The following is a 26,459-nucleotide window of genomic DNA, read 5'->3' as shown; positions in this document are numbered from 1 at the left end:
CGCATTATCCTGCAGTATGTGCAGAACCAGAACCTGCAAAAGCAGGCGAGGAGACGACAGCAGCGCAGTGACGAGAGTGATGAGGACATGGACACAGACTTCTCTCAAAGCACGGGCCTCGGCAATTTGGACATCCTGGTGGCAATGGGGCAGGCTCATGCCATGGAAAGCCGATTCTGGGCCCGGGAAACAAGCACAGACTGGTGGGACCACATAGTGTTGCAGGTCTGGGATGATTCCCAGTGGCTGAGAAACTTTCGCATGCATAAGGGCACTTTCATGGAACTTTGTGACTTGCTTTCCCCTGCCCTGAAGCACAAGAATACCAAGATGAGAGCAGCCCTCACAGTTCAGAAGCAAGTGGCGATAGCCCTCTGGAAGCTTACAACGCCAGACAGCTACTGGTCAGTCGGGAATCTATTTGGAGTGGGCAAATCTACTGTGGGGGTTGCTGTGATCCAAGTAGCCAACGCAATCACTGAGCTGCTGCTATCAAGGGTAGTAACTCTGGGAAATGTGAGGTCATAGTGGATGACTTTGCTGCAATGGGATTCCCTAACTGTAGTGGGGTGATACACGGAACTCATATCCCTATCTTGGGACCGGACCACCTTGGCAGCCAGTACGTAAACTGCAAGGGGTACTTTTCAGTGGTGCTGCAAGCACTGGTGGATCGCAAGGGACATTTCACCGACATCAATGTGGGATGGCTGGGAAAGGTACATGACGCTCGCATCTTCAGGAACTCTGGTCTGTTTGAACAGCTGCAGGAAGGGACTTACTTCCCAGACCAGAAAATAACTGTTGGGGATGTTGAAATGCCTATAGTTATCCTTGGGGACCCAGCCTACCCCTTAATGCCATGGCTCATGAAGCTGTACACAAGCAGCCTGGACAGTAGTAAGGAGCTGTTCAACTATAGGCTGAGCGAGTGCAGAATGGTGGTAGAATGTGCATTTGGACATTTAAAAGCATGCTGGTGCAGTTTACTGACTCGGTTAGACCTCAGCGAAACCAATATTCCCATTGTTATTGCTGCTTGCTGTGTGCTCCACAAAATCTATCAGAGTAAGGGGGAGATGTTTATGATGGGGTGGGAGGTTGAGGCAAATCGCCTGGCCACTGATTATGCGCAGCCAGACACCAGGGCCATTAGAAGAGCACGGCAGGGCATGCTGTGCATCAGAGAAGCTTTGAAAACCAGTTTCATGACTGGCCAGGCTATGGTGTGACAGTTCTGTTTGTTTCTCCTTGATGAAAACCTGCCCCCTTGGTTCACTGTACTTCCCTGTAAGCCAACTGCCCTCCCCGCTTCGATCATTGCTTGCAGAGGCAATAAAGTCATTGTTGTTTCAAAATCATGCATTCTTTATTAATTCATCACACAAATAGGGGGATAACTGCCAAGATAGCCCGGGAGGGGTGGGGGAGGAGGGAAACACTGGGTGGGGTGGTGGATGAGGGGAGGAGGGAAGGACAAGGCCATACTGCACTTCAAAACTTCTTGAATGCCAGCCTTCTGTTGCTTGGGCAGTCCTCTGGGGTGGAGTGGTTGGGTGACCAGAGGACACCCCCCCCCCCGCGTTCTTTCTTGGGTGAGGAAGCTATGGAACTTGGAGAGGAGGCAGACGGTTACACAGGGGCTGCAGCGGCGGTCTGTGCTCCTGCTGCCTTTCCTGAAGCTCCACCAGACGCCGGAGCATATCAGTTTGATCCCCCAGTAGCCTCAGCATTGCATCCTGCCTCCACTCATCATGCTGCCGCCACCTATCATCTTGATCCTGCCACCTCTCCTCTCGTGTGTCCCTCCTGTCCTCACATTTATTTTGTGCTTTCCTGGACTCTGCCATTGCTGGCCTCCACGCATTCTGCTGTGCTCTTTCAGTGCGGGAGGACTGCATGAGCTCAGAGAACATTTCATTGTGAGTGCATTTTTTTGCCTTCTTATCTGCACTAGCCTCTGGGACGGAGATGATAGGGGGAGCGTTGAAACATTTGCAGCTGCAGGAGGAAAAAAAGGGAGAGTAGCATTTAAAAAGACACATTTTAGAGAACAATGGGTAGACTCTTTCACGGTGAACCAAGCTGTTAACATTACATAACACATGTGCTTTCGGTACAAGTTCACATTTTGCCTCTTATATTGAGGGCCTGCTGGTTTGGTGTGAGAGATCACACATGTCGGGCCAGGCTATAGAATTCGGCTTGCAGGCAGCCATGGTAAGTCACAGTCTTTCAGTTTCTTTCAACCTTCATAACATGTGGGAATAGTTTCAAAGAGCAGTGCCTTCCTTTCCCATACCAAGCACCCATTGGGTTGGCCATTTAAAAGGAGGGGCTGTACTGGCCGCGAATGCATCCCAAGTCTTCAGGGCAAATTAATCATTAAACACGCTTACTTTTAAATTATGTATTATATTTACAAAGGTACACTCACCAGAGGTGCCTTCTCTGGCTTCATGGTCTGGGAGCCTGCCTTGGGAGGGTTGGGAGGGTATTGGCTCCAGAGTGATAAAACAGTTCCTGGCTGTCTGGGAGAAAGGTTTCTACACTTGCCTGGTGTGCGCTATCCTCCTCCTCCTGATCTTCCTTGTCCCCAAAATCCTCATCCCTGTTGCGTGAGACTCCGCCCTTGCAGGTGTCCATGGACAGGAGTGGGGTAATGGTAGGGGCATCCCCTAGAATTGCATGCAGCTCATCATAGAAGCGGCATGTCTGGGGCTCTGACCTGGAGTGGCTGTTTGCCTCTTTGGTTTTTTGGTCGGCTTGCCTGAGCTCCTTAATTTTTATGCAGCACTGCTGCGGGTCCCTGTTACAGCCGCTGTTCATCATGCCCTTGGAGATTTTGGCAAATATATTGGCATTTCGTCTTTTGGAACGGAGTTCTGATAGCACGGATTCGTCTCCCCATACAGCGATCAGGTCCAATACGTCCCATTCAGTCCATGCTGGAGCTCTTTTGCGATTCTGGGACTACATGGTCACCTGTGCTGATAAGCTCGCCACGCTGGCCAAACAGGAAATGAAATTCAAAAGTTCCTGGTGCTTTTCCTGTGTACCTGGCTAGTGCATCTGAGTTGAAAGCACTGTCCAGAGCAGTCACAATGGAGCACTCTGGGATAGCTCCCGGAGGCCAATACTGTCGAATTGCGTCCACACTACCCCAAATTCGACCCATGATGTCGATTTCAGTGCTAATCCCCTCATCGGGGAGGAGTACAGAAGTTGAGAGCCCTTTAAGTCCACAAAAATGGATTCATTGTGTGGACGGGTGCAGGGTTACATCGATGTAACGCTGCTAAATTCGACCTAAACTTGTAGTGTAGTCCAGGGCTAAGTCTCAGACTGCTCTCTGAAAATCATCTGGTAAAACCTCTGGTACTGGTTCAAGGCCTCATAAATGGAAGCGCTCACTTCTTCTGTCAAGCGTGGCATCATCAAAAAGCAAAAGCAATTTTGGGTTGCATTAATAGAGGCACAGTATGCATGTCACAAGAGGTGATAGTACTGCTCTACTCTGTGCTGGTGAGGCCTCATCTTAAGTACTGTGTCCAGTTTTGGTCACCAATGTATAGAAAGGAAGTAGAGAAACTGGAAAGTATCCAGAGGCAAGCAACAAAGATGATCAAAGGAATGGAATGCAAGCCACCTGAGATAAGGCTGAAGGAACTGATTATGTTTGGTTTGGAAAAGAGGAGTTTAAGGTAGGACATGATAGCAGTCTTCAAATACTTGAAAAGCTGCTATAAAAAAGATGGAGAAAAGTTGTTCTCTCTTGCCGGAGAGTAAGAACAGTAGGACAATGGAACGGACTGCTTAGGGAAGTTGTGGAAGCTCCTTCACTGGAGGTTTTAAAAAAAAAAAAGGCTGGATAGCCATCTGTCTTGGACGGTTTAGACACAACAACTCCTGCCCTCGAACCCCTCGGTGCCAGCCTAGAGCACTCTCCTGCACCCCCAACCCCTCAGCCCTACCCCAGAGCCTGCACCCCGAGCTGGAGCCCTCATCTTCTCCTGCACCCCAACCCCCAATTTTGTGAGCATTCATGGCCTGCCATACAATTTCCATACCCAGGTGTGGCCCTCGGGCCAAAAGGTTTGCCCACCCCTGGGTTAGACTACATAACCCTTGCAGTCCCTTCAAACCCTATGGTTCTATGAGTCTATCAACTCCGGCTCCCTCAGGGCCATTGAGTCTGGTCTTCACCTGTGCTGGGTCCTTCCCATCATACATAAGCTCCACTGGATCCATCAGCACCAATACATTTATCCAAGGTGCCTTCTACTCAGGACTTCCTGGCTGCTAGGGATCTCCTTTGTCTTTCCCTTCCTGGGTCTCCTCAGATTCAGCTGGTTCTGGCATTTGCATACCCAACACCAACAATTCACCTACCTCTGTTGATGCATCTGGCAACGATGATGCACTTGGCTCCATCGATGCTTCTGGCACCGACACATTTGGCACCTATGATGCATTTGGCTCTTCTGGTGCATCCAGCACAGCTGTTATTGACATCTTCTCTGGCTTTTTGACCACTTCAACCAGTACCTTCCACTGGTCTTGGTGTCTTTCCCATATGTAGGCCATGAAGAACAGCTATGGTAACAGCTTTTCTTTATCCCGAAGCAGTTTACATGTCTACTTCATTGGACAGGTGTGGAGGAGCACATGGTTCGGACAGAGATATTCCATGGAGGAGAATCTATTAAAGGGGATTCTCTATATCCTAGCAAAGAGCAGAGGATAGAAATTGATGAAGTACAGGTAGGAACTGAAGAGAAACAATAAAATGAAAGAGTACCATTCAATTACATCACATGAAAGCAGACAACTAAAAAGTGACAGATTTTATACGTGCTTGTACACAAATGCTAGAAGTCTAAATATTAAGATGGGTGAACTTGAGTGCCTCGTATTAAATGAGGATATTGATATAACAGGCATCACAGAAACTTGGTGGAATGATGACAATCAATGAGACACTAGAATACCAGGGTACAAAATGTATAGGAATGACAGACTAGGTTGAGCTGGTCAGGGAGTGGCACTATATGTGAAAGAAAAGAAAGAGTCAAATATTGTAAAAATCTTAAATGAATCAAAAAAAGTGGAAGTCAAATCCTAGTGAGGTAAATAGAAAGGAGCATAAACACTGCCAAATAAAATGTAAAAATGTAATAAGAAAAGCCAAAACGGAGTTTGAAGAACAGCTAGCCAAAAACTCAAAAGGTAATAACAAAATGTTTTTTAAGTACATCAGAAGCAACCAGTGAGGCCCCTGGATGATCGAGATACAAAAGGAGCATTTAAAGATGATAAAATCATCGCAGAGAAACTAAATGAATTCTTTGCTTCAGTCTTCACGGCTGAGGAAGTTAGGGAGATTCCCAAACCTGAGCCGTCTTTTGTAGGTGACAAATATGAGGAATTGTGACAGATTGAAGTGTCACTAGAGGAGGTTTTGGAATTAATTGAGAAATTTATCAGTAACAAGTCACCAGACCAGATGGCATTCACCCAAGAGTTCTGAAAAGAACTCAAATGTGAAAGTGCATAACTATTTACTGTGCTTTGTAACCTGTCCTTTAAATCAGCTACTGTACCCAACGACTGGAAGATAGCTAATGTAACGCCAATATTTAAGAAGGGCTCTAGAGGTGATCCTGGAAATTACAGACTGGTAAGTCTAATGTCAGTACCGGGCAAATTAGTTGAAACAATAGTAAAGAACAAAATTGTCAGACACGTAGAAGAACATAAATTGTTGTGCAAAAGTCAACATGGTTTCTGCAAAGGGAGATCATGTCTTACTAATCTATTAGAGTTCTTTGAGGGGGTCAACAAACATGTGGACAAGGGGGATCCAGTGAACATAGTGTACTTAGATTTCCAGAAAGCCTTTGACAAGGTCCCTCACCAAAGGCTCTTATGTAAATTAAGTTGTCATGAAATCAGAGGGAAGATCCTTTCATGGATTGAGAACTGGTTAAAAGACAGGGAACAAAGGGTAAGAATAAATGGTAAATTTTCAGAATGGAGAAGGGTAACTAGTGATATTCCCCAAGGGTCAGTCCTAGGACCAATCGTCTTCAACTTATTCATAAATGATCTGGAGAAAGAGGTAAACAGTGAGGTGGCAAAGTTTTCAGATGATACTAAACTGCTCAAGATAGTTAAGACCAAAGCAGACTCTGAAGAACTTCAAAAAGATCTCACAAAACTAAGTGGTTGGGCAAAAAAATGGCAAATTAAATTTAATGTGGACAAATGTAAAGTAATGTACATTGGAAAAAAATAACCCCTATACTGAGGGATAGCTCAGTGGTTTGATTATTGGCCTGCTTAAACCCAACGTTGTGAGGTCAATCCTTGAGGGGGCTATTTAGGGATCTGGGGCAAAAATTGGGGATTGGTCCTGCTTTAAGCAGGGGGTTGGACTAGACCTCCTGAGGTCCCTTCCAACCCTGATATTCTATTTTTTTTCCATATGTACAATATGATGGGGGACTAATTTAGCTACAACTAATCAGGAGAAAGATCTTGGAGTCATCATGGATAGTTCTCTGAAGACGCCCACTCAATGTGCAGTGGCAGTCAAGAAAGTAAACAGGACGTTAGGAATCATTAAAAAAGGGATAGAGAATAAGACGGAGAACATCTTATTGCCTTTATATAAATCCATGGTACGCCCACATCTTGAATGCTGCATACAGATGTGGTCCCCTCATCTCAAAAAAGATATCCTGGCATTAGAAAAGGTTCAGAAAAGGGCAACTAAAATGATTAGGGGTTTGGAATGGGTCCCATAAGAGGAGAGATGAAAGAGGCTAGGACTTTTCAGCTTGGAAAAGAGGAGACTAAAGGGGGGATATGATAGCGGTATAAAATCATGAGTGGTGTGGAGAAAGTGAATAAGGAAAAGTTATTTACTTGTTCTCATAATATAAGAACTAGGGGCCACCAAATGAAATTAATGGGCAGCAGGTTTAAAACAAATAAAAGGAAGTTCTTCTTCACTCAGCGCACAGTCAACCTGTGGAACTCCTTGCCTGAGGAGGTTGTGAAGGCTAGGACTATAGCAGGGTTTAAAAGAGAACTGGATAAATTCATGGAGGTTAAGTCCATTAATGGCTAATAGCCAGGATGGGTAAGGAATGATGTCCCTAGCCTCTGTTTGTCAGAGGGTGGAGCTGGATGGCAGGAGAGAGATCACTTGATAATTACCTGTTAGGTTCACTCCCTCTGGGGCATGTGGCATTGGCCACTGTTGATAGACAGGATACTGGGCTGGATGGACCTTTGGTCTGACCCAGTATGGCCATTCTTATGTTCTTAAGCTGTACAACAAAATCTCTATTGACAGAAATTCCATGTCTGAATAATAAGAGTACAGCAGTAGGAATATACTACTGACCACCTGGTCAGTATGGTGATGGTGACTGTGAAATGGTCAAGGATATTAGAGAGGCTATAAAAATAGAAAATTCAATAATAATGGGGGATTTCAACTATTGCCATGTTGACTAGGTACATCACCTCATCACCTCAGAATGGGATGAAGACATACAGTTTCTAGACCCTATTAATGACTGCCTCTTGGAGCAGCTAGTTTTTGAATCCACAATGGAAGAGGCAATTCTTGATTTAGTCCTAAGTGGAGCACAGGATCTGGTCCAAGAGGTGAACATAGCGAAACTGCTTGGAAATAGTGACCATAATATAATTAAATTTAACATCTTTGTGTGTGGGGGGGAGGAGGGGCGGGGGATGAAATACCAAAGAAGCCCACCACAGGAGCATTTAACTTCAGAAAGGGGAGCTATACATAAATGAGGGAGCTAGTGAAAGGAACAGTCACAAGAGGGAAATGCCTGCAAGCATTAGAATTGGAAAAGTTATAGAGAAGGGCAACAAAAATGATTAATGAGACTGGGCTCTCAACTCCCCAACTGCCCCTTTGGGTTGGTGGAAGCACACCTGGTGAGAACACACACCACTGACCCCAGCAGGGTAGTGTGGGCATGCACCACTACAGTAATTACTGTCGTGGCTGTAAATAAACCTAATATAGGTCCACTTAAGTTTTTAGTGTAGACATACCCTCAAGTGTCCTCCCATCTAGGTCTGAAACTAAATGTGCAGAAGTCACAGTTACAATCCACTCAACATATAACTTTCATAGGCGCAAACCTTCACGTCACATCAGCCATAGCTTATCTCCGAAAGTGGGAGTATCAATTTATAGTTGCCCTTTCCAACAGCCTCAGGTCCAACCCGGCAACAACAGTGCATGTCTGCTTTCAGCTCCTGAGCCACATGGCCTTGTGCACATACAAAACTCTGCACGCCAGATATCACCTTCTCTTTCTGTGGGACTGGCTTCATTTGGTATATTGCTCTTCCAAGCATCCTCTGGACATGCTAAGGTAGTGTCAGTCTTTCCTCTAAGTCAAACAATTAATTGTGTGGTGTTTTTCCCAAAACCCTATTCATTTAAGGCTGAAGAAGCACCTTGCATCTTTGTAGAGCCCTAGCATTTTACTTGGCCCACACTAGATCCTAGATCTTCTTCCAGGCTTTTCATAAACTATGCTGAAAGGATTAAAGATCAGTCAGTGTCATCTCCATGAATTTCACATTGGAACTCTGACTAATAAAATCTGTTCTGATGTTGCTAGATTCTTTCCTCCATTAGAAATAATGGCTCAGTCCACGCTCAGGGTATCCCTAAACTTGTGACCTCCAGATGCTGGGACTGGATGACAGTGGATTGCTAGATAATTGCCCTGTTCTGTTCATTCCCTCTGAAGCATCTGGCATTGGCCACTGTCAGAAGAAACAATGCTGGGTTAGACGAACCATTGGTCTGATCCAATATGGCCGTTCTTATGCTTTTCACATCAGCTTTCCTGAGTAATGTTTCAATAACTGATATATGCAAGGCAGCGACACAGTCATCTGTGCATACTTTTCCAACTCATTATGCCATCGCTCAAGCCTCTTGCGACGATGCCAAGTCAAGGTTACAGTCTCTGTTCAGATGATCCAAAGTCCCTCCACCTGTAAGGGAAGTGCTGATGCATAATCTACAGTGGAATGTATATGTGCTCAATCACTTGCAGGAGAAAAAACGGTTACTTACCCTGACAGTAATTTTGTCAAAATGTGTTGCGCACATACACATTCTGCTGCCCTCCCACCTTCCCCGCTGCTTCGGACATTACTTACTGTGGTGCAAAAGAATGGAGAGATGGGCAGCGGGCACATACTTTTTATGACCTCGCCTGAGCACACGTGGCACCTGCACCACCTAGTGGTACTGTTGGTCTCTGACTCGAGCGCGCTGAGCGCACACACATTTACAGTGGACTGTGTATGTGCACAACACCTCCCAAAGAACAGCAGTTATTGTAAGGTAAGTAACCGCTTGGTCTTCGTTCAGTGAGTAAGTGGTGGATAACATACCAGTATGGGTGGTGGATCATCAGGGGGTTGTGACTTATATTGAAAAATAATATTTGAGGAAAATATAAAGATTTCTGTCTCGGGCCCCTAGATATGGTGTAGACAAGGATTTAGGGCAGAGTTAAGAAAGAAAAGTCTCATTCATGTTTCTAACAAGTATTTAGAGTTTTGGTTTTTTTAACTATAATGTTCAATAAACATTTCATTTTAAAGTGTGTATACGCTCACAGCATTAACTGAGTTTGGTTGTGAGAATAGTGTTTCATGAACAAAGTCAATATACAATAGGACCACTTTTCTGCTCTAAATTACACTAGTGCAAATCCAGAATAATTCCATTGTTTCAGTATAAAGGTCATGATATCAAAAATTTAAGCAGCATAAATGAGATTTATTTTATTTTTCAGGAAAAAAGAGTTAAGAATAATACTATTTCATCTCTTAAACATCCTGTCCACACCAAACTGATTAAATTCCTCACTCCTCATTACTCAATTGAAGTCAGTGGCAAAGCACCCACTGACTTAGATTTGGATCAGGTCCCCCTGTATACCTCTGAATACATAACTAAAATTATTAAGGGCTTCATCCTGTGAAATTCTGGGCACTCTCAGCTCCATTGACTTCACCAGGAGGTAAGGGCACTCAACTTTTTGCAGGAGTGCTGAACATCTAGCAGGATCAAGACCTTAGAGTTATCTCAATTTTTCTATCTATTTTTATTGCTCTTTCATATATATAACTAACATTTTCCAAATGCAGGACCATGTAAAGCACTGGTAAACAGGTGAAACTGCATTATGCCCGAGCAGAATTTGGCTCAGTTTATAATCAAGCTTAATGTAAGAGTTCTGTAGACAGCACATTACGCTGAAGTCTTCCATCATTAGCTTTGCAACAAAGATCATACTGCTAATTTACTTTCATGGTATTTTCACTTGGCTGCATAGTTTGTTGAAATGATTTTTGAAATGGTTTTTTAGCAGATGCCTAGTAGTGCATGCTGTATTGTTAAGGTTGCAAAACAGTTTTCATTGCAACCCGCTATTTTTGCATACTCATCATTTTTAAATATGCACACCCCTTTAGCTGATATGTTCTATATTAGATTTTTGCTTGAAGGTGAATTATTATGGTTTTTTTGAGAATTTAGCAAAATTCCTTCAGCAATATTAGAGTTATAGAGAATGAAAAAGAGTACACTTTTCTCATTGCAAAAACAAAACTTTTGAATTGAATCCACTGATTGTAAAAACAATTGAAGTTTGAAACTTGAAAATTGACAAGTATATAATCCTGGGATGGCACAACTATGTGCTTCCCCATACCCGGAACAGATTGTATATGCATAGTCTAGCCTAAAATGAAGGGAAAGGGGGAACCCACATTAATATGTCCTTATCTTGCACATTTAAAATGATATAAACATTATTAAAGTATTTGTCAAAGTTAGGGAAAAAGTGGTATCTATGGAACATTATTTTTTTAAAGAATCTTTATGCTTTCTCATGCGTTACTCAATTTAATAGCAACACTTGCTAATGAATGCTTATACTCTGCTGCATCATTCTATAAGAATTAATCTAATATATCATTCAGTAACATGGAACTGTTTTGATTTTTGGGCCTGCTCCTGCTGTCACTGAAATCAACAGTAAAACTCGCATCAATTTCAATCTGAACAAGATCTGGCCCTTTATTATGGAGATGCTGTGGACATCATGAATCCACCAATTAGGTTTAGTCAAGTTTTGCACGTAATCAGGTATTCAACATCTACATTGTGTATGAAGAATGCAGAGTATTCTTCCCAAACTGACAGCATATACTTTTTGTGCACTGAAATGCTAAGAATTTACAATAAAATTGGTTAATGTGTTTGAGTTAAAATTAATTTTGTTCTTTTAGAAATTTAGTACTTGTCAGACCTTTTTGTGTCCCAAATGATATTAATAACAGAATAATACAGATTCTTTGAACTTTACATAGAGTCAAAAGTCATTAGTTTTATGCATAAGTTACATTAGGTCGGAATTAATTATTATAGATTAATAGACAGGGCCAGGTCAATAACTTGTATTACTCTTCATTAGTGCTTTTGTGTCATCAAGATTTACTGAGCCAATCGTCGATCTTCTTCTCCAGCTAATTGGCATGATGCAGTTTTCTTGTTTGTCGTGAGTCAGTCGTTGTGAGGGAAGTGTACAAGTGTCAAGTAGGGTTGTCAGGTGTCTGATTTTCCACTGGAACACCTGGTCGAAAAGGTACCCTGGCGGCTCTGGTCAGCAGTGCTGAATGGGCCATTAAAAGTCCGGTTGTTGTGGGGCAGGCAGGCTTTCTGCCCAGCTCTGCATGGCTCTGGGGAAGCGGCCACCATGTCCCTCCGGCTCCTAGGCATAGGGGCGGCCATGGGGGCTCTGCGCACTGCCCGTGCCCTGAATGCTGGCTCCACAGCTCTCATTGGCCAGGAACCACAGCCAATGGGAGCTGCGGGGGTGGTGCCTGTGGGCAGGGGCAATGCATGGAGATCCCTGGCCCTCCTGCCTAGAAGCTGCTGCTAGAGGGATATGCCCGTCGGTTTCAGGAGCCACCTGAGGTAAGCGCTGCCCCCCTCACCCTTTCCTGCCCCCCCAAATCCCAGCCCAGAGCCTGCACCCCACACCCAAACTCCCTCCCAGAGGCCGCACCCCCTCCTGCACTCAAACCCCCTGCCCCAGGCTCAGCCTGAAGCCTCCTCCCACACCAAAACTCCCTCGCAGAGCCTGCACAACCTCCTGTACCTCAACCCCCTGCCCCAGGCTCAGTCTAGAGCCCCCTCTTGCACCCAAACTCCCTCCCAAACCCCGCAACACTTCCCACAGCCCCTCCTACACCTCAGCCCCCTGCCCCAGGCTCAGCCACCTCCTATGCTCCAAACCCCTCAGTCCCAGCCCAGAGCCCACACCCTGTCCCACACCTCAGCCCCCTGCTCCAGCCTGGTGAAAGTGAATGAGGCTGGGGGAGAGTGAGCGATGGAGGGATGGGGGCTAGGTGAACAGGGGCGGGGTCTTGGAGAAGGGGGTGGTGAAAGGGTGTTTGGGTTTGTGCTTGTGACGGGTTCGATCCCCTTGGGACTGTCACCTGACGTGCTGAAGTTACCTCTGAGCCTGTTTTCCTTGCCAGCTTGGGACTTCCAGAACCCTGCCTTGTTGAGCCAGACATGCTAGTCTGCTGCAACACAGACCCAGGGTCTGGGCCATGCCCCCAAAGCTGCAGGCTTTAAGTGAAAACAGCTCTTCAGGTTACCTGTCTCTAGCACCCATACATCCAGCTCCCAATGGGATCCAAACCCCAAATAAATCCATTTTACTCTGTATAAAGCTTATACAGGGTAAACTCATAAATTGTCCGCCCTCTATAACACTGATAGAGAGATATGCACAGCTGTTTGCTCCCTCAGGTATTAATCACTTACTCTGGGTTCATTAATAAACAAAAGTGTTTTTATTAAGTATAAAAAGTAGGATTTAAGTGGTTTCAAGTAATAACAGACAGAACAATGTAAGTCACCAAGGAAAAGAAAACACGCAAGTCTAAACCTAATACATTAAGAAACTGATTACAGGTAAAATCTCACCCTCAGAGATGTTCCAATAGGCTTCTTTCACAGACTAGATTCCTTCCTAGTCTGGGCCCAATCCTTTCATCTGGTACAGTCTTTGTTAGTTCAAGCAGACGTCTTAGATGAAAAGCAGGGGTGTTCTCATGGATGGCAGCCCTCTTTGTTCTGTTCCCCCTTTTATAGAGTCCCCTTTTATAGCTTTGGCACAAGGTGGGAATCTTTTGTCTCTCTCGGTCCCCACCCTCCCTTCTAAATGGAAAAGTACCAAATTTTAAGATGGATTCCAATATCATGTGACATAGTCACATGTCCTGTGAGACCTCATTCTTCATGACCCATGGGCTGGCCCACACATACACAGGAAGGCTTTCAGGTAAATAAACCCATTCACAACCAATTGTCCTAGTCAATGGAAGCCATCAAGATTCTAAGCCACCATTAATGGCCCACACTTTGCATAGTTGCAATAGGACCTCAGTGTTATACTTCATATTTCTAGCTTCAGATACAAGAATGATACATACATACAAATAGGAGGAATATATTCAGTAGGTTATAACCTTTGTTATGATACCTTACAAGAGACCTTTTGCATAAAGCATATTCCAGTTACATTATATTCACATTCATAAGCATAGTTTCATAAAACATGTGGAGTGCAACATCACAGTGCCATTACACAGTTGGCAACCCTACCCTTCATAGAGGCTGGGAGGAATCCTGCTCCGGCAGGGGGTGTGGACAGTAAACCCAGGGGTGTGGGGAAAATCCTGAGGGAAAAGAATACCTCAGCCCATTGCTAAATGGAAGCATGGGACCCACAGAGGGAGAGAGGAAGCTCTGTTACAATATATATATATAAGTACTTTGGAACCTTGGTATGAAAACTATACCTTTGAGTGCGAAATGTTGTTGTTTGTCATTTACTCTTTAAAAGGTTTCTACAAGTGCACACTAGATGATTTTCAAATTACTTATATCTTTTTTTATGAAAGAGAAAAAAATTTCTAGTCTACATTTCATGTTTATAAAATAATTTTTGCATTATAGGAGCACCAAAAATCCTCAAACTGCTGAACTTATGCAACTTCAATATGGCCAAACAAAGGTTTCCCCCCCCATCTTATTACAAAATTTATCAGACAAGATTCCAGACATTCCTAAATCACTGCTTCAGTAAGAGTAAAATGTTTGATCAATTAAAGCAAACTTTAATTTCCTTGAATAGTGATTGAAATACAGGAAAATACCTGTTTTTGGTTATACGAACTTCAGCAGTCTTTAAAACCCGATGCTGATTTTTTAACAAATGACTATAACCTTGCCTAAGGCTTGTCACAATGATATCATTAAACCCAATGATTTGGAGTAACCAAATTTATTTTCATTTTTCAATGTCTCTACAATTTGATATGGGTCTTTTAAAGAAATGGCTCTGGTAAAGGTATATATTCTATGAACTGTAAACATTTAATAAATGAGAAATTTACTGCAACAATGAGGCCTTGTTTTGACCTCGTACACATTTTCTTCATAGCTGAGTCATTAACCATTGAAAATGGGATGTATAGTTGAAGCAACTACAGACTCCCATTGACACTATAGGCACCATCACAAATTAACTAATTTCAGTAGATACATACAAAAATAGATCCAATGAGCTGTCCTTTTAAGCCCCCAATTCAGCAAAGCTCTTAAGCTCAGATATAGCTTTAACCACATGCTTAAGTCCATCCATACCCAGTAGAGAACTTAAACGCATGCTTAAGTTTAAATATATACTTAAATTTCATTGATGTAAATGGGACATAAGCATGTGCTTAAATTAAGCTCGTGCTTAAGTGCATTGCTGAAGGATAGACTCGAGCACGTGCTTAAAGTTAAGCATATGCTTACTTTATTAAATTGAGCTCAAGCCCACAGGGCTACTTTTTAAGATAAGGACTGTTCATTATGGATGTGACGTGCCAGTCACTGTTCCGTAGTTGAGGATGACTTAAATATTCATTGAGAGAAAGAGAGAGAAAATGACTCAATAGCCCAGGAGTTTGGGTGCCCACTTGGAATTTGGGAGATCCAAATGTAAGTCCCTGTTTCAATGACTATTTGATTATTTATACAGAATGGAACAGCTTCAGTGGGAGAGACTGAAAAAAACCCACTCCAGAGTACCACATAGGCCAGTAAGTAGGGCATTCAGATGGGAGAAGGAGACTAGAGTTCAAATTCCTGTGCCATTGCAGCCAGAAAAGGGATTTGAATGTGATTCTCTTGTATCTTAGATGAGCGCTGTAACCACTGGGCTACAGTTGGTGGGGGTACTGCTGACGCCTCCTCCCTCTGTTTTGTACAAGGTCTGATTCAGTGGCTGTGCTCTGACCATACTTACAGATTGGGCCCCACAGGCGAGTTAGGTGGGGCAGTGCCTAGCTTGAAGGTCCCACTGGGGTTTGGGCATGAACTAGGTGCCTGGGCATTAGGATTTAGGTGGCTATGCGTATGCCAGGCAGCAGAAATTTAGGTACCTTGGGGACTTTACTAGCAGAAACTTGGGTGTCTGCAGAGTTATGTGGCAGCTGAGCTGGTGTTTTGAGGATCTAAATTTTGGACTGAGGCACCGAGCATGCCAGTTAGTCACCTGAATCCCTTTGTGGATCTAGCCCTTAGTTTATTTTATTGTTAAAATTAATTAAAAAATAGGTCCTTTAAGATGTGTAGTCAGACCATTTTTAACTCCCACTTGAATGAAAACTATTTAATATATTTTAAAACATCTGTTTAATCTGGCAGAACAAACACTATTATGCACTAAGCATAATTGTACAGTTATTGCATGATGTCATTACAGGGCAAAATTAAGGTTTTTTGAATGCCTTAACTGTGTATTACCATGCCTTAATATGTTTGGATTTCTTTTAACTTTAAACCTTAACTCTGAATTTCCTAGGCTTGTAGTGCTTATTTTTGGGATAATTACAAGATCCCTGTAGTGTTCTTACCATTTAAATACTGAAATGTATTAATTCTTAATTCCACGTTATAATGTAATTTGTATCTGGGAATATAAATAAGAGTTTTGCAGGATCAGGCCTTTTAAGAGAACAATCTGATATTGTTAGAGGCAGCTATATGATACAATGTATGAAAGCAAGAGAACTTGCTGTATTTTTTTTTAAAAAATATTTCTTTGTATTAAATCTAGCTCTTTTTCAAGCTGCAAAAATATTTGCTAATGGAAGTGTAAAATATACTATATATTTAAAGAAAAGATTTAATTTCTTCTTGCCCTCAAGAAACTCTTGTTATTTTAGAAGCTTTAAGATAATAATGTCAACATAAAACAGCTGTATTTGAACATGTTTAACTGGTGACCCATCTGAAGTGGTTAATTATTTTGATTCCTAGAAGACCTCACAAGAAGTAGTAAACCTTGGTGGATGAATGATACATCTGCTTTTCCAACTTCACTTCCAATTAATAACACTCTAAGTAGTCATGGTCGACAGAAGAGATCAGTAAGCATTGAACGCTTTGTGGAGACGCTGGTAGTAGCAGACAAAATGATGGTGGGATACCATGGTCGCAAAGACATTGAGCATTACATTTTGAGTGTAATGAATATTGTAAGTTTGACCCCTCTATATATTAACATAATTAACACTTTTTATAGGATGGGCAATTATGCAATATGGTTTTCTAATTTGAAATAAACAATGCTTTAAAATATGTATCAGCCTGCAAAAAATGATATATAGTAAAATGTTAGTATTAGAAGATAAATGAGACATGCAATGAGATGTGCAATACTATTGTCTTTTCTCAGTCAGGGAGGATATTATGATCACTGTTAAATTATGTTTCAATGCCTTTGGGTTTCATTTTAAATAAATTGACCCTCTAATTACCAGTTATAGAGATTACACTTTTGGTTGGTTCTTTTGTTTAGACTAGCATTCTGAACATCTCTTGTCATGAGTTATTCAGCTGTGAAACAAGTTTATTCTATAAAGTGTTTGCAGTGAAAAAGGTGTAGGGAATATTGATTTATCTTACTGAATAGATTAAGGTTGACTTAGAAATAGTTCTTTAGGTGCCTGTAAGAAGTGTTCAAATTATTAAATTATATTTAATAAGAGAAAACAGACCAATTTTTAAGCATATGTCAAATGAATGGTGTTTCTTGTCTGACTTTGTGTCTTTTCTTCTTTTCTGGAGGTCAGGTTGCCAAACTTTATCGTGATTCCAGTCTAGGAAACGTTGTGAATATTATAGTGACTCGTTTAATTGTTCTCACTGAAGATCAGGTAAGACTGAGCTGCAATTACATTAAACTTCAGACCAATAAACTACAGCATACTTCACTGTGTACCATTATAGAATCCACCTAATTATTGTTTAGAAAGCCTATATTTGAGTATAAAGCCTCATCTGTAATCTTTTGCTATTTTTAAGGAAGATTGAAATAATTTCAAGGAATATGCCTCATTTATCACCTTAATATTTACCTAATGTAACAGATATCTTCAACTTACTTGTGGAGATTTCAGTGGTAGAGACTTGCAATTACAATTTTATTTCTATGTCTATATTTTTATAATCTAAAATTTTTATATTGACATAATCATTATTAAAGCTGGAAGTGAAAGAATGCCTGTTCAGTAATACACTAACTGAACTCTGGGTCAGATTTTAGAGATAAAAATTGGCAAGAAGAGATTATTCCTAGAAACCACTGCTTCTAATTATAGTCCCATTTTAGTCTTCAAAAGGCTTAACAACTGACCTTAGTAATTTGTTTGGAACATTTCTGGTATGCATGTTGTATTGCAGCCAAACTTGGAGATAAACCACCATGCAGACAAGTCCCTCGATAGCTTCTGTAAGTGGCAGAAATCCATTCTCTCCCACCAAAGCGATGGAAACACCATTCCAGAAAATGGGATTGCCCACCACGATAATGCGGTTCTTATTACTAGGTATGGTTTATTGCAGGTCTTATATTTATTTTATCTTCTTTCTATGGTTTTCTTGTATTTACTTATGTATAAAACCTATATTTAAAGTAATTTAAGGGGTAGGTAATCTTGAGAGGGTAAAAAGATAATATGGTGCTTGTCTTTGAGAATATATCAGACCATTAAAACATAGATTTTAAAAAATTGGAAAGAAAATGTCTAAGAACTTACAGTACTTACAATTTCAATAACTTCAATAACTGTGCTTCTCATAACTGTGCCCATAAAAGATCTTGGAGTAGATATGATGAATTTGCTTGATCGTTTAAAACTTTTAAAGTTGAATAAAAATTCTAAAAATTCTGGGAAAAAGATCAAAAAGCAGGAGAAAAAAATTGTTTTGTTACTACTGTATAATGTTTTCAGTGTAAAACATTATTACCAGTTCCTTGGTATAAATCAGTGTCACTTCACTGAAGTCAATGGAGCTATGCAGATTTACACCAGCTGAGAATCTGGCTGTGCATTTGTTGCTATCTAACTTAATTTAAGAAAAAAGACAGTGAAATTTTTAGTGTTCATACCAAGGCAACTTATGTATAAAGGTGTCTTGCTGTACATATTACCATTTCTATGAGCAGGTTCAACACTGCTTACTTTGTAATCTTTCAATCCTTTTAAATACTCTGTTTTCTCTGTGTAGTTACAGGTAAACAAATATTGTACTCTACAAATAGATTGTATTAAAATAGCATTTGACGTGCACCTCTTTCTTAGGGACAGTTTTCTTTTTTTGTAAATATTAAAACAGTGATGCTAGTATTGATCTATATAGCTAAGGATTGTTAATGTTTCTATTAATAATACCCTTTTCAGGGGCATATTGTGTACGCACACCACATGTCAAACTTTAATGGAGGTTTTAGGTATGGAATCAGTGTAGAATAATGCCTTCAAGTATAAGACAAAAATTCACTCCTGATTGGAATTTGAGCATAAAAGCTATGATATTTTTGAAAAAATGCTTTAGATCTGTTTTTGAATTACAGTAGCGCAGCAATGAAAGAATATGCTAGAGGTACTGGATTCTTGTATGTAACCATTTTGAGTGCAAAATGTGTTTTTCATCAATATTTCGTAAATTAGTTTTAATACATTCAATTAATGAGCACATGTAGTAGCTAGATTGATACAATACATTCCAATATCTTTGAAAGAACTGCTTTGGTCTAATGGGTAAAAATCACTTTGAAAACGTCCTTAAATAAAGTACAAATTTAGAACCCAATAATGTTCCATTTTAAGGCACTGATTCTGCAAAGGCATGCTTAATATGCAGGCTTAATTTTATACATGTGAGTGGTCCCATTTATATACACATATGTATGTCTCTATCTGTTGTATAAACAAATAGTCTCAAAGCCAATGTTTTTATATACTTTCGTGAGGGAGTGCTTCTTTTCATTTAATGATTATAACTATCTAATAAAACTATAAAAATGAAATTCTCACACAAAATCTACACTAAATAACATTAAGAACTTGACCTTGCTCACCCTGAAATCCCTGACTTATGCTGATTTATTTTAGTAAACAGTGCTAAGGCTGAAACATCAGTCTTAAGTCCCCAGTTACATCAGCCCCCACCTGGAGCATGGCACCACACTGGTATAGAAAAGGAGGAGACTGTAAGGCATTCTCTCCTCCCTTTTCCTCTCTCACAGCAATTAAAAAAAGATTGATAAAAGAGATTTGTATGGTCTGCTTACTGTAGGCAGTGTTGGGAACGTGGCATGCTTCTATCAGTGATGCCAGTGTTTATGCTATAGCCAGAAAGGAATGCTGATCAGCAAGAGTATTTCCTGGCAGCAAAATCTGTACTCGCTCAACACTGTTGTGGAGACTCTGAGGATACAAGGCGTGAAGCCCTGTTTGAAGATTTTTTTTTCTTTTTGAAATAGCTCAGCAGTTTATTTTCTTTCAAATAAACGTCATGGTAGCTAAGTGCAGGTAGCTAATACTGTACACTTATTGCGGAGTCTCAGAATAGTGGCTGAACCTACATGACATATTTCACTTAAACACAATGGGAATATTTGTTAAAGGAATTGTGCCCATTATTCAGCATTTCCTTGCTTTTATCTCTTTACTTGAAAACTCTGAAGTTATGTTGTTTGTGTTGGTTTTGTGCACAGGATAAATCTGTGGTTGAACTAAAATGTTAAACAAATGAAGGCTGTTTTCTCTATCACATCCCTTATTGGATGGTTCACTTAGTCATTTTTAGTATGAGACTATACCAAATCCTAATATTTGATCCTGTAATTGTTGCAGTGAATTCTTTAAGAAGAAATATTAATAATGTTAGTATACTGAGTTGACAGCTTTCTATATAAAGTCTACTGTTGATTAATACTGTAGTATTGTTTGGGTAATCTATCTCCTCCTTCCCATAAAGTGACTCTGACTTTAGCAAACCCCAATGGAGTCTTAGCAATTTTCTTTTTATTGTCAAAACAGCATTAAAAATAGTGTGGAAACTTGTATAGGTCTATCTTTTATCTCTGAATGTGCACAGGAGCAGTGTGTGTGCCTTTGAGGACAAACTACAGTCATTACATTTGAATACAACATTGTTGGTGTCACAGATGGTATCATCTTACTTTAGCAATATGATCTCCAGCTTGGTAGGGTCAACTCTGTGGAACTGGGCCTAGGCTTTGTGAATCTCTGTGCAAAACAAAAAAGCATAAAGACCCATCCAGTTTCTTTCCCTCCTAAGAATTGGATCCCATATCTTTGTAGATGTATGGCATCCTCTTCCTGGTAGCCTCTTGTCTGCCTGTGACCCAGCTGCTACCTCACATCTGAGGCTCTGAGAACCATGTTCTACATAGTTTCTCTTCCAAATATGAAACTTTAGAGGCTAAATACCCAATATGCTATACTACACATTATTTTTGCTATGGCAGATTGAGTTAATACTTTCAGCCTGAGTTGGGCTTTTGGCCCTACTTCCTCCCCTGTTTCAAAAATCTCTTCCTCTGATGAGCCTGAAAGCCAAAAAAAAAAAAAAAGAAAAAGAAAAAAAAAGAGATATTTTGAAACTATCCATACCTTTACCCTCCTGGCAACTTTTAGCCTCCCATTGTGCCCCCTCAGCCCGCTCCATGATTAATTCTATAGCAGCATAAAGTAGGTGCAAGAGTGTTGCTTGACCTAGTCACCTGTGCAGAAAAGTATGGGGGCATGAAGTGTCCTCTTGCTCCCTTGCATGGTCTGCTTCCATCACTGCTCACAGTGTGAGGGGAATAAACAACATAAAAGTTATACTCTCTCTCTTTCTCTCTCCCTCCCCCCAAAACAAAAGAATCTTTAATCATGCCCATTCATTTCTATAAGGTGTGGACTCGTAGCCTGAGACCATTAGTTTGTTATACCCAGGTACTGAACAGCTGTTTTTTCAAATAACATATATGACTGATTGAATAAAATGTGCAGGGAATGAATCTCCTCCTGTTGGGAGGGAAGATCCACAGCCATTAATTTTATTGCCTGGTATGGCAGCAGACCAAGTAAAACACATGTCCAACAACCTATGGAGAAGAGAGTTCTAGGGGGAAATTGAGATGCGCATGTGTATCTCCAAAGGGCAGAATTTGGCCCCTAGAATGTAAATGTTTTAAACAGAAAAACATTTGGAACTTCATTCACTTAAAGGGATAGTGTTTCTTTAAAAGAGTAAGAGCATGAAATTTCACATTCCACTGATAGTATTCCATCTCAGGACTTTATTTTATCTTTTAGAATTAAATACAAATCTAATGTGGTTTGCAAAAAACAAAGTGCTTTAAATAAGAGAATAACTTACTATAGCCATAAAGGATTTAAGAAGAATTTGTTCTTATTATTGAGTTAGAGGCAGTTTCTCTTTTCCCATTAACAAACTGTACTGTTACTTCTTCAATAAAGTGCTGCACTGACATTGACACAGATGTGGCCCCTGCAATTAGTACCTTATCATGCCTAGAAATTTGGAAAGTTTGTAATATTAAAGTGATTGGAATCCCTATAAATAATGATTTTATATATATAGCTTAATCCTTCAACTCTCTATATATTTATACTACAATAATCCTACTGAATCGAGTGGACCCCTTGTGTGAGAGTAAACACTACATATGTGAGTAAAGAATCAGGCCCATAGTGTTTTATACTGAGTAATCCAAGTATTTTTATAATCTATAGTTTAGACAAACTGCAGGAAAACTAGAAAATGCCATATATGGTATATTTTGTGCATTTTCAAGTGGTTGCACATACTTTTTTGGGCTGGAGACACTGAAGAGGCCCTAAGCACTTTTCTTAACTAGACACTTCTGTACTGTTGCCAGCTACTACTGTCCTCATTATTTAGGAAGTATATTTCTCGGCAATATGCTGTGTTTCTCCTTTTGTCACCAACAAATATGCTCTGCAACATGCATCCCCAGTACTGCCAGTATCCACCGGAAAGGCAATAGCATTGCTATACGTATGTTTCTCTGGATTTTTCACATCCTTTCAAATAGTGAAAATGCATAGAAATATGTTCATGTTTTATTGTATATGTAAAAGAATCACTTTACCCACTGAATGACAGACCTGCTTTAGCGAGTCACTTGGCAGCTGTTTTCCAGTACACAGCAACACTATGTAACATTTTAGAATGCACAGTAGGAAGTATTGTATCCAGGGGAAAGTTATGTAGGCAGAAGTTAATTTCTTTGAATCTGCAGAGATTTGGCATAGCCTATGGTAGGGGTTAATGCAGAGGTGCAGTGGTCCAGTCGGAGTTCCTCGAGGCATGATGCCGCAAAACTCCCTCTGAGAGCATAGCAGTGAGGTCCTTTAAAAGAGTGCAGGATATGTTCCCCCAGTGTGGGGACATCTTTGCTGGTCTTTTCAAGGGAGAGGAAAGGGTTATGGCATCAGTGTTAGACTCTTAGTCTTTGTGCTCCTGAACTAAAAGACACTAATTTTTCTTAACCTCTGCATAGAGGCACAAAAGAGAGGCAAAAAACTTCTTTAATTTTCATGCATACTTGTGCAGAGCTGACCACAGGCCTTTCATTTTTAATATATTTAGGGCTGGATTTGGCTTTTAGGCACCAAGAGATGGTGTTCAAACTGTATTATCCCAGAAGTCGTCCCAGGAGTCATTGTTAGGTCTTACGGGAGCAATTCTTTCTCTGCTTCCCCTTTGCTCAGAGGGTTCTTCTTAGAGTGCTTGCTCATGTCAAGTCAATGTAAGGTATGGGTGTGCCCATTTACACAGTTGCTGGAGATTCTTCCCCCAGGAGATTTTCTATAGGGCTGGCCTTAGTGTTCCCTGGAGCTCCATGCTCATGTGCCAGTATAAGAGGCTCTGCCAGCCCTGTGTCCTCTCAGTTCCTTCTTACTGCCTGTGATGGTTGTTGAAACAGCTTTCTCTCTTGTGCTTGCAAGTTCTCCCAGTGATTTTTTGGACTCAGTTGTTCTTGTGTAGGAGTTTAGTTGTTAGTTAATTAGTTAAACTGAATAGCAATCCCTATCACAGGATGTCGTCCAAGGGATGGGGTGTGCCCCAGTCCCCAGGTTTCAGACCGTGTGCCACCTGCCATAAGCCCATGCCAGTGAACGACTCGCATGCGAGCTGCTTACAGTGCCTCGGGGAAGCTCACATTAAAGACAAGTGCAAGATCTTCAGGAGCTTCAGGCCATGCAGGGACATTTCTCTGAAGGTCCTGTTAATAGAAGCGCACTTGGACCTGCCTTGGAGCCGTCCCACTCCAATTTGGCTCCCAGCACTTTGGCCTTGATACAGAGGGCTCCCCCAATACTGGGACATTCTTGGTGCCAAGGAAGTGGCACAAGAAACAGTGTGCTGAAAGAGGGCACTCCCCTGTGCCAAAAAAGGATAAGAGGGGAGTGACTGATGAGGTGAGACCTGTACCAGGCCATTTGTCCTCCCCAAAGCCTCCACCCAGGGTGCCAAGCCGAGTCTGGGACCCACCACCTTCTCCTCGGAGCTGTCGGGGCACCCTATGCTTGAGAGCCCCTTCGACACCTGAGGCTTTTCAGGCGGCAACGGACCTGATGGCTCCCCTAGTTCTGCCCACTCCCCGAGACTACCCACTGACCTTGGAGTCATTGAAGGCAGCTCCTTCCAGAGGGAAACCCCCCATAGGCCCGCTGTAATGGTCACCAACTCAGCACCAATCCCCAGCTTCATGACCTGCTCTCCAGCTTTGCGGCTCTGGTTGCCAGCTTTGCGACACCGGTCGCTGGAGCCACCTCACTGGTCCCCGACTCCCTGGCATCTCTCCCTGGTTCCGCATCACAGCCAGTGGTGGAAGCGACAATGGCTCTGCTGTGGTCTTTCAGGGAGAAATCCTCAGAAGAGGAATCCTCCTGCCGAGGAGACACTACTCATCTTATGCATCGGACTTCGGTGTTGTACCTGCCGCAGGTGCTTCCCCACCAGGGCAGTGGCCGATTCATTGGGAGGACTGCCTTCGATGCCAGGTCCTCATTCTCCCCTATGATCTGCGGCAGCATCTGAGAGGCAAGCCTCAGTGCAGCCCCGACCAGTACGGGATCCAGACTCGGACTCCAACCCCGGTACTGAGACCCCAGCAGTGGAGGCAACCCTGGTGTTGGAGGAGGACTCAGCCCCTCCTGCAGTGTTGGCATCTTCCTCATCATTCCTATGGGTGGTCATGGGTCCCTCCTACCCACTGTCTCTGGATGATTTATATAAAAAATAGTCTCTTCCTATAAGAAAAGTTAGTTGACATTTTGAATGACTGAGACTAGCAATTTGGCATGAGATCAATATCCGGAACTACGTCTATTTCTTCTTTTATGAAGTAACATGTAGCTGAAAGTTGAAAGCGTCTGTCACAAGTATAAAATGAAATCCATTTTCAAGTTTGCATTGTAGTAAAGCAAACCATTGATCACCTAAAGTTCAGAAAGGATTTACTATTCTTTATCAGAATGTGTTTTACGTTTAGTAGTCAGCATGAGCAGCCTAATGTATCCATTCCTTGGCTCTCTTTTCTGTAAACTCTTTAAACCATTACACTTCTTCCATATATGTGAGATATGGAAATGCATGGAAATGCATGGAATTGAAATACTTAAATCTATTATAGTAATTATTGTAATATAAGCTTCAGAAAAAACTTAAGTTGTTTTTTCCTCTTGTGAATTTCATTATTAACTAGGATAATCTGAGGGATTAAGGAAGTACATTAATGAAAAGGAAAGCTACTGCAGATACATTTATTAAGTTTGGATCAAGTATTTGCTTTCCATTTAAGACTTAAAAAAATTCATGGACAGGACCGGCTTGCTCTCCTAGTGTAAAACCTGTGCAAGGGATGACTGGAGGAGAAAATCTCTTCAAGGATCTCCTTGCAGAGATCCCTTGACATCATCCCTTGGGGTAATGGGGAGGGCTGGGTTTGGTCTCCTGTGAAAATGGCTAAAGGGACTGGCCACAAGTCTGGTGGATCCTAGAGAGGATTATTCAGGCCACAGAAGGCACCCTGCAAACACAGATCTTTTCCTCTTATGCAGAAGGGAGGAGTCAGTCACTTCACTGGCTCCATTCCCTCCACCCTGGCTCCTGCGGAGAGTCATCCATTGGTCTGGGGTCCATGCTGGGGGGAGGACGTGGAGACTGGGCAGGCTGAGGGAGGATTGGGTGACCTGGAAAGGATACACTTTGTCTTTTCCACACACCCTGGCCCCATGGAGATTCACTGGAAAAGATAATACAGCATAAATCTGTATTATCTTTTCTACAGAACCCACCTAGTGGAAGTCCCAGGGCATCTATAGTCAGTGGACTCTCTGGTAGCATAGCTCCAATGGAGCCAAGCAGGTGTCACTGATGGGAGCCAGAGCTGGTGTGGAAGCCCAGAGCCTCTGTGAAGATGGTGCTGGCCTCTCATAGATATCTTGGGATTTACCAGGTTTCGGGGAAGGACCAGGGCCAGAATAACTCTCCTGTGGGCCTGGGGCTATTAGATTTGTCAGGCCCCTATATACAAGTCTTTTTCCTAATTTAAAACAAAATGATCGCAATTATGGCATCAAGGCTATTAACACTATACTAAACTTGCCTTTTAATTAACATAAAGCCATTCTGTGATTACATTTGAGTCTTAAAACATGTAGAATATAGTTAATTCAAAACACCCTACTTCTTACCTTAGAACAGCTGTTATAGTAGTTTCTTTCTGGGAGGGAATTTGGGTGCAGGAGGGGGCTCCAGGCTGGGGCAGAGTGTTGGGGTGCAGGAGAAGGTGAGGACTGCGGGGTCTGGGAGGGAGTTTGGGTGCAGGAGGGGATTTTGACCTGGGGCAGGGGGTTGGGGTGCAAGAGGGGGTGTGAGAGTAGGCTCCGGC

General features: G+C 41.9%; 1 protein-coding gene across 1 annotated transcript in view; it reads left to right on the top strand.

The window, feature by feature from the left end:
• The window catches only part of ADAMTS6 (ADAM metallopeptidase with thrombospondin type 1 motif 6), a 324,386-nt gene that overhangs the window by 26,979 nt on the left and 270,948 nt on the right, over positions 1-26,459 (top strand). Inside the window, exons 5-7 of the mRNA XM_077816928.1 lie at positions 16,475-16,689; positions 17,287-17,370; positions 17,897-18,042. Coding sequence (XP_077673054.1) covers positions 16,475-16,689; positions 17,287-17,370; positions 17,897-18,042 — 445 coding nt within the window. The remainder of the gene's footprint in view (positions 1-16,474; positions 16,690-17,286; positions 17,371-17,896; positions 18,043-26,459) is intronic.

Source organism: Eretmochelys imbricata, chromosome 5 (assembly GCF_965152235.1).
Source record: "Eretmochelys imbricata isolate rEreImb1 chromosome 5, rEreImb1.hap1, whole genome shotgun sequence".
NCBI lineage: Eukaryota > Metazoa > Chordata > Testudines > Cheloniidae > Eretmochelys > Eretmochelys imbricata.
This window is presented reverse-complemented; position numbering and strand designations above follow the sequence as displayed.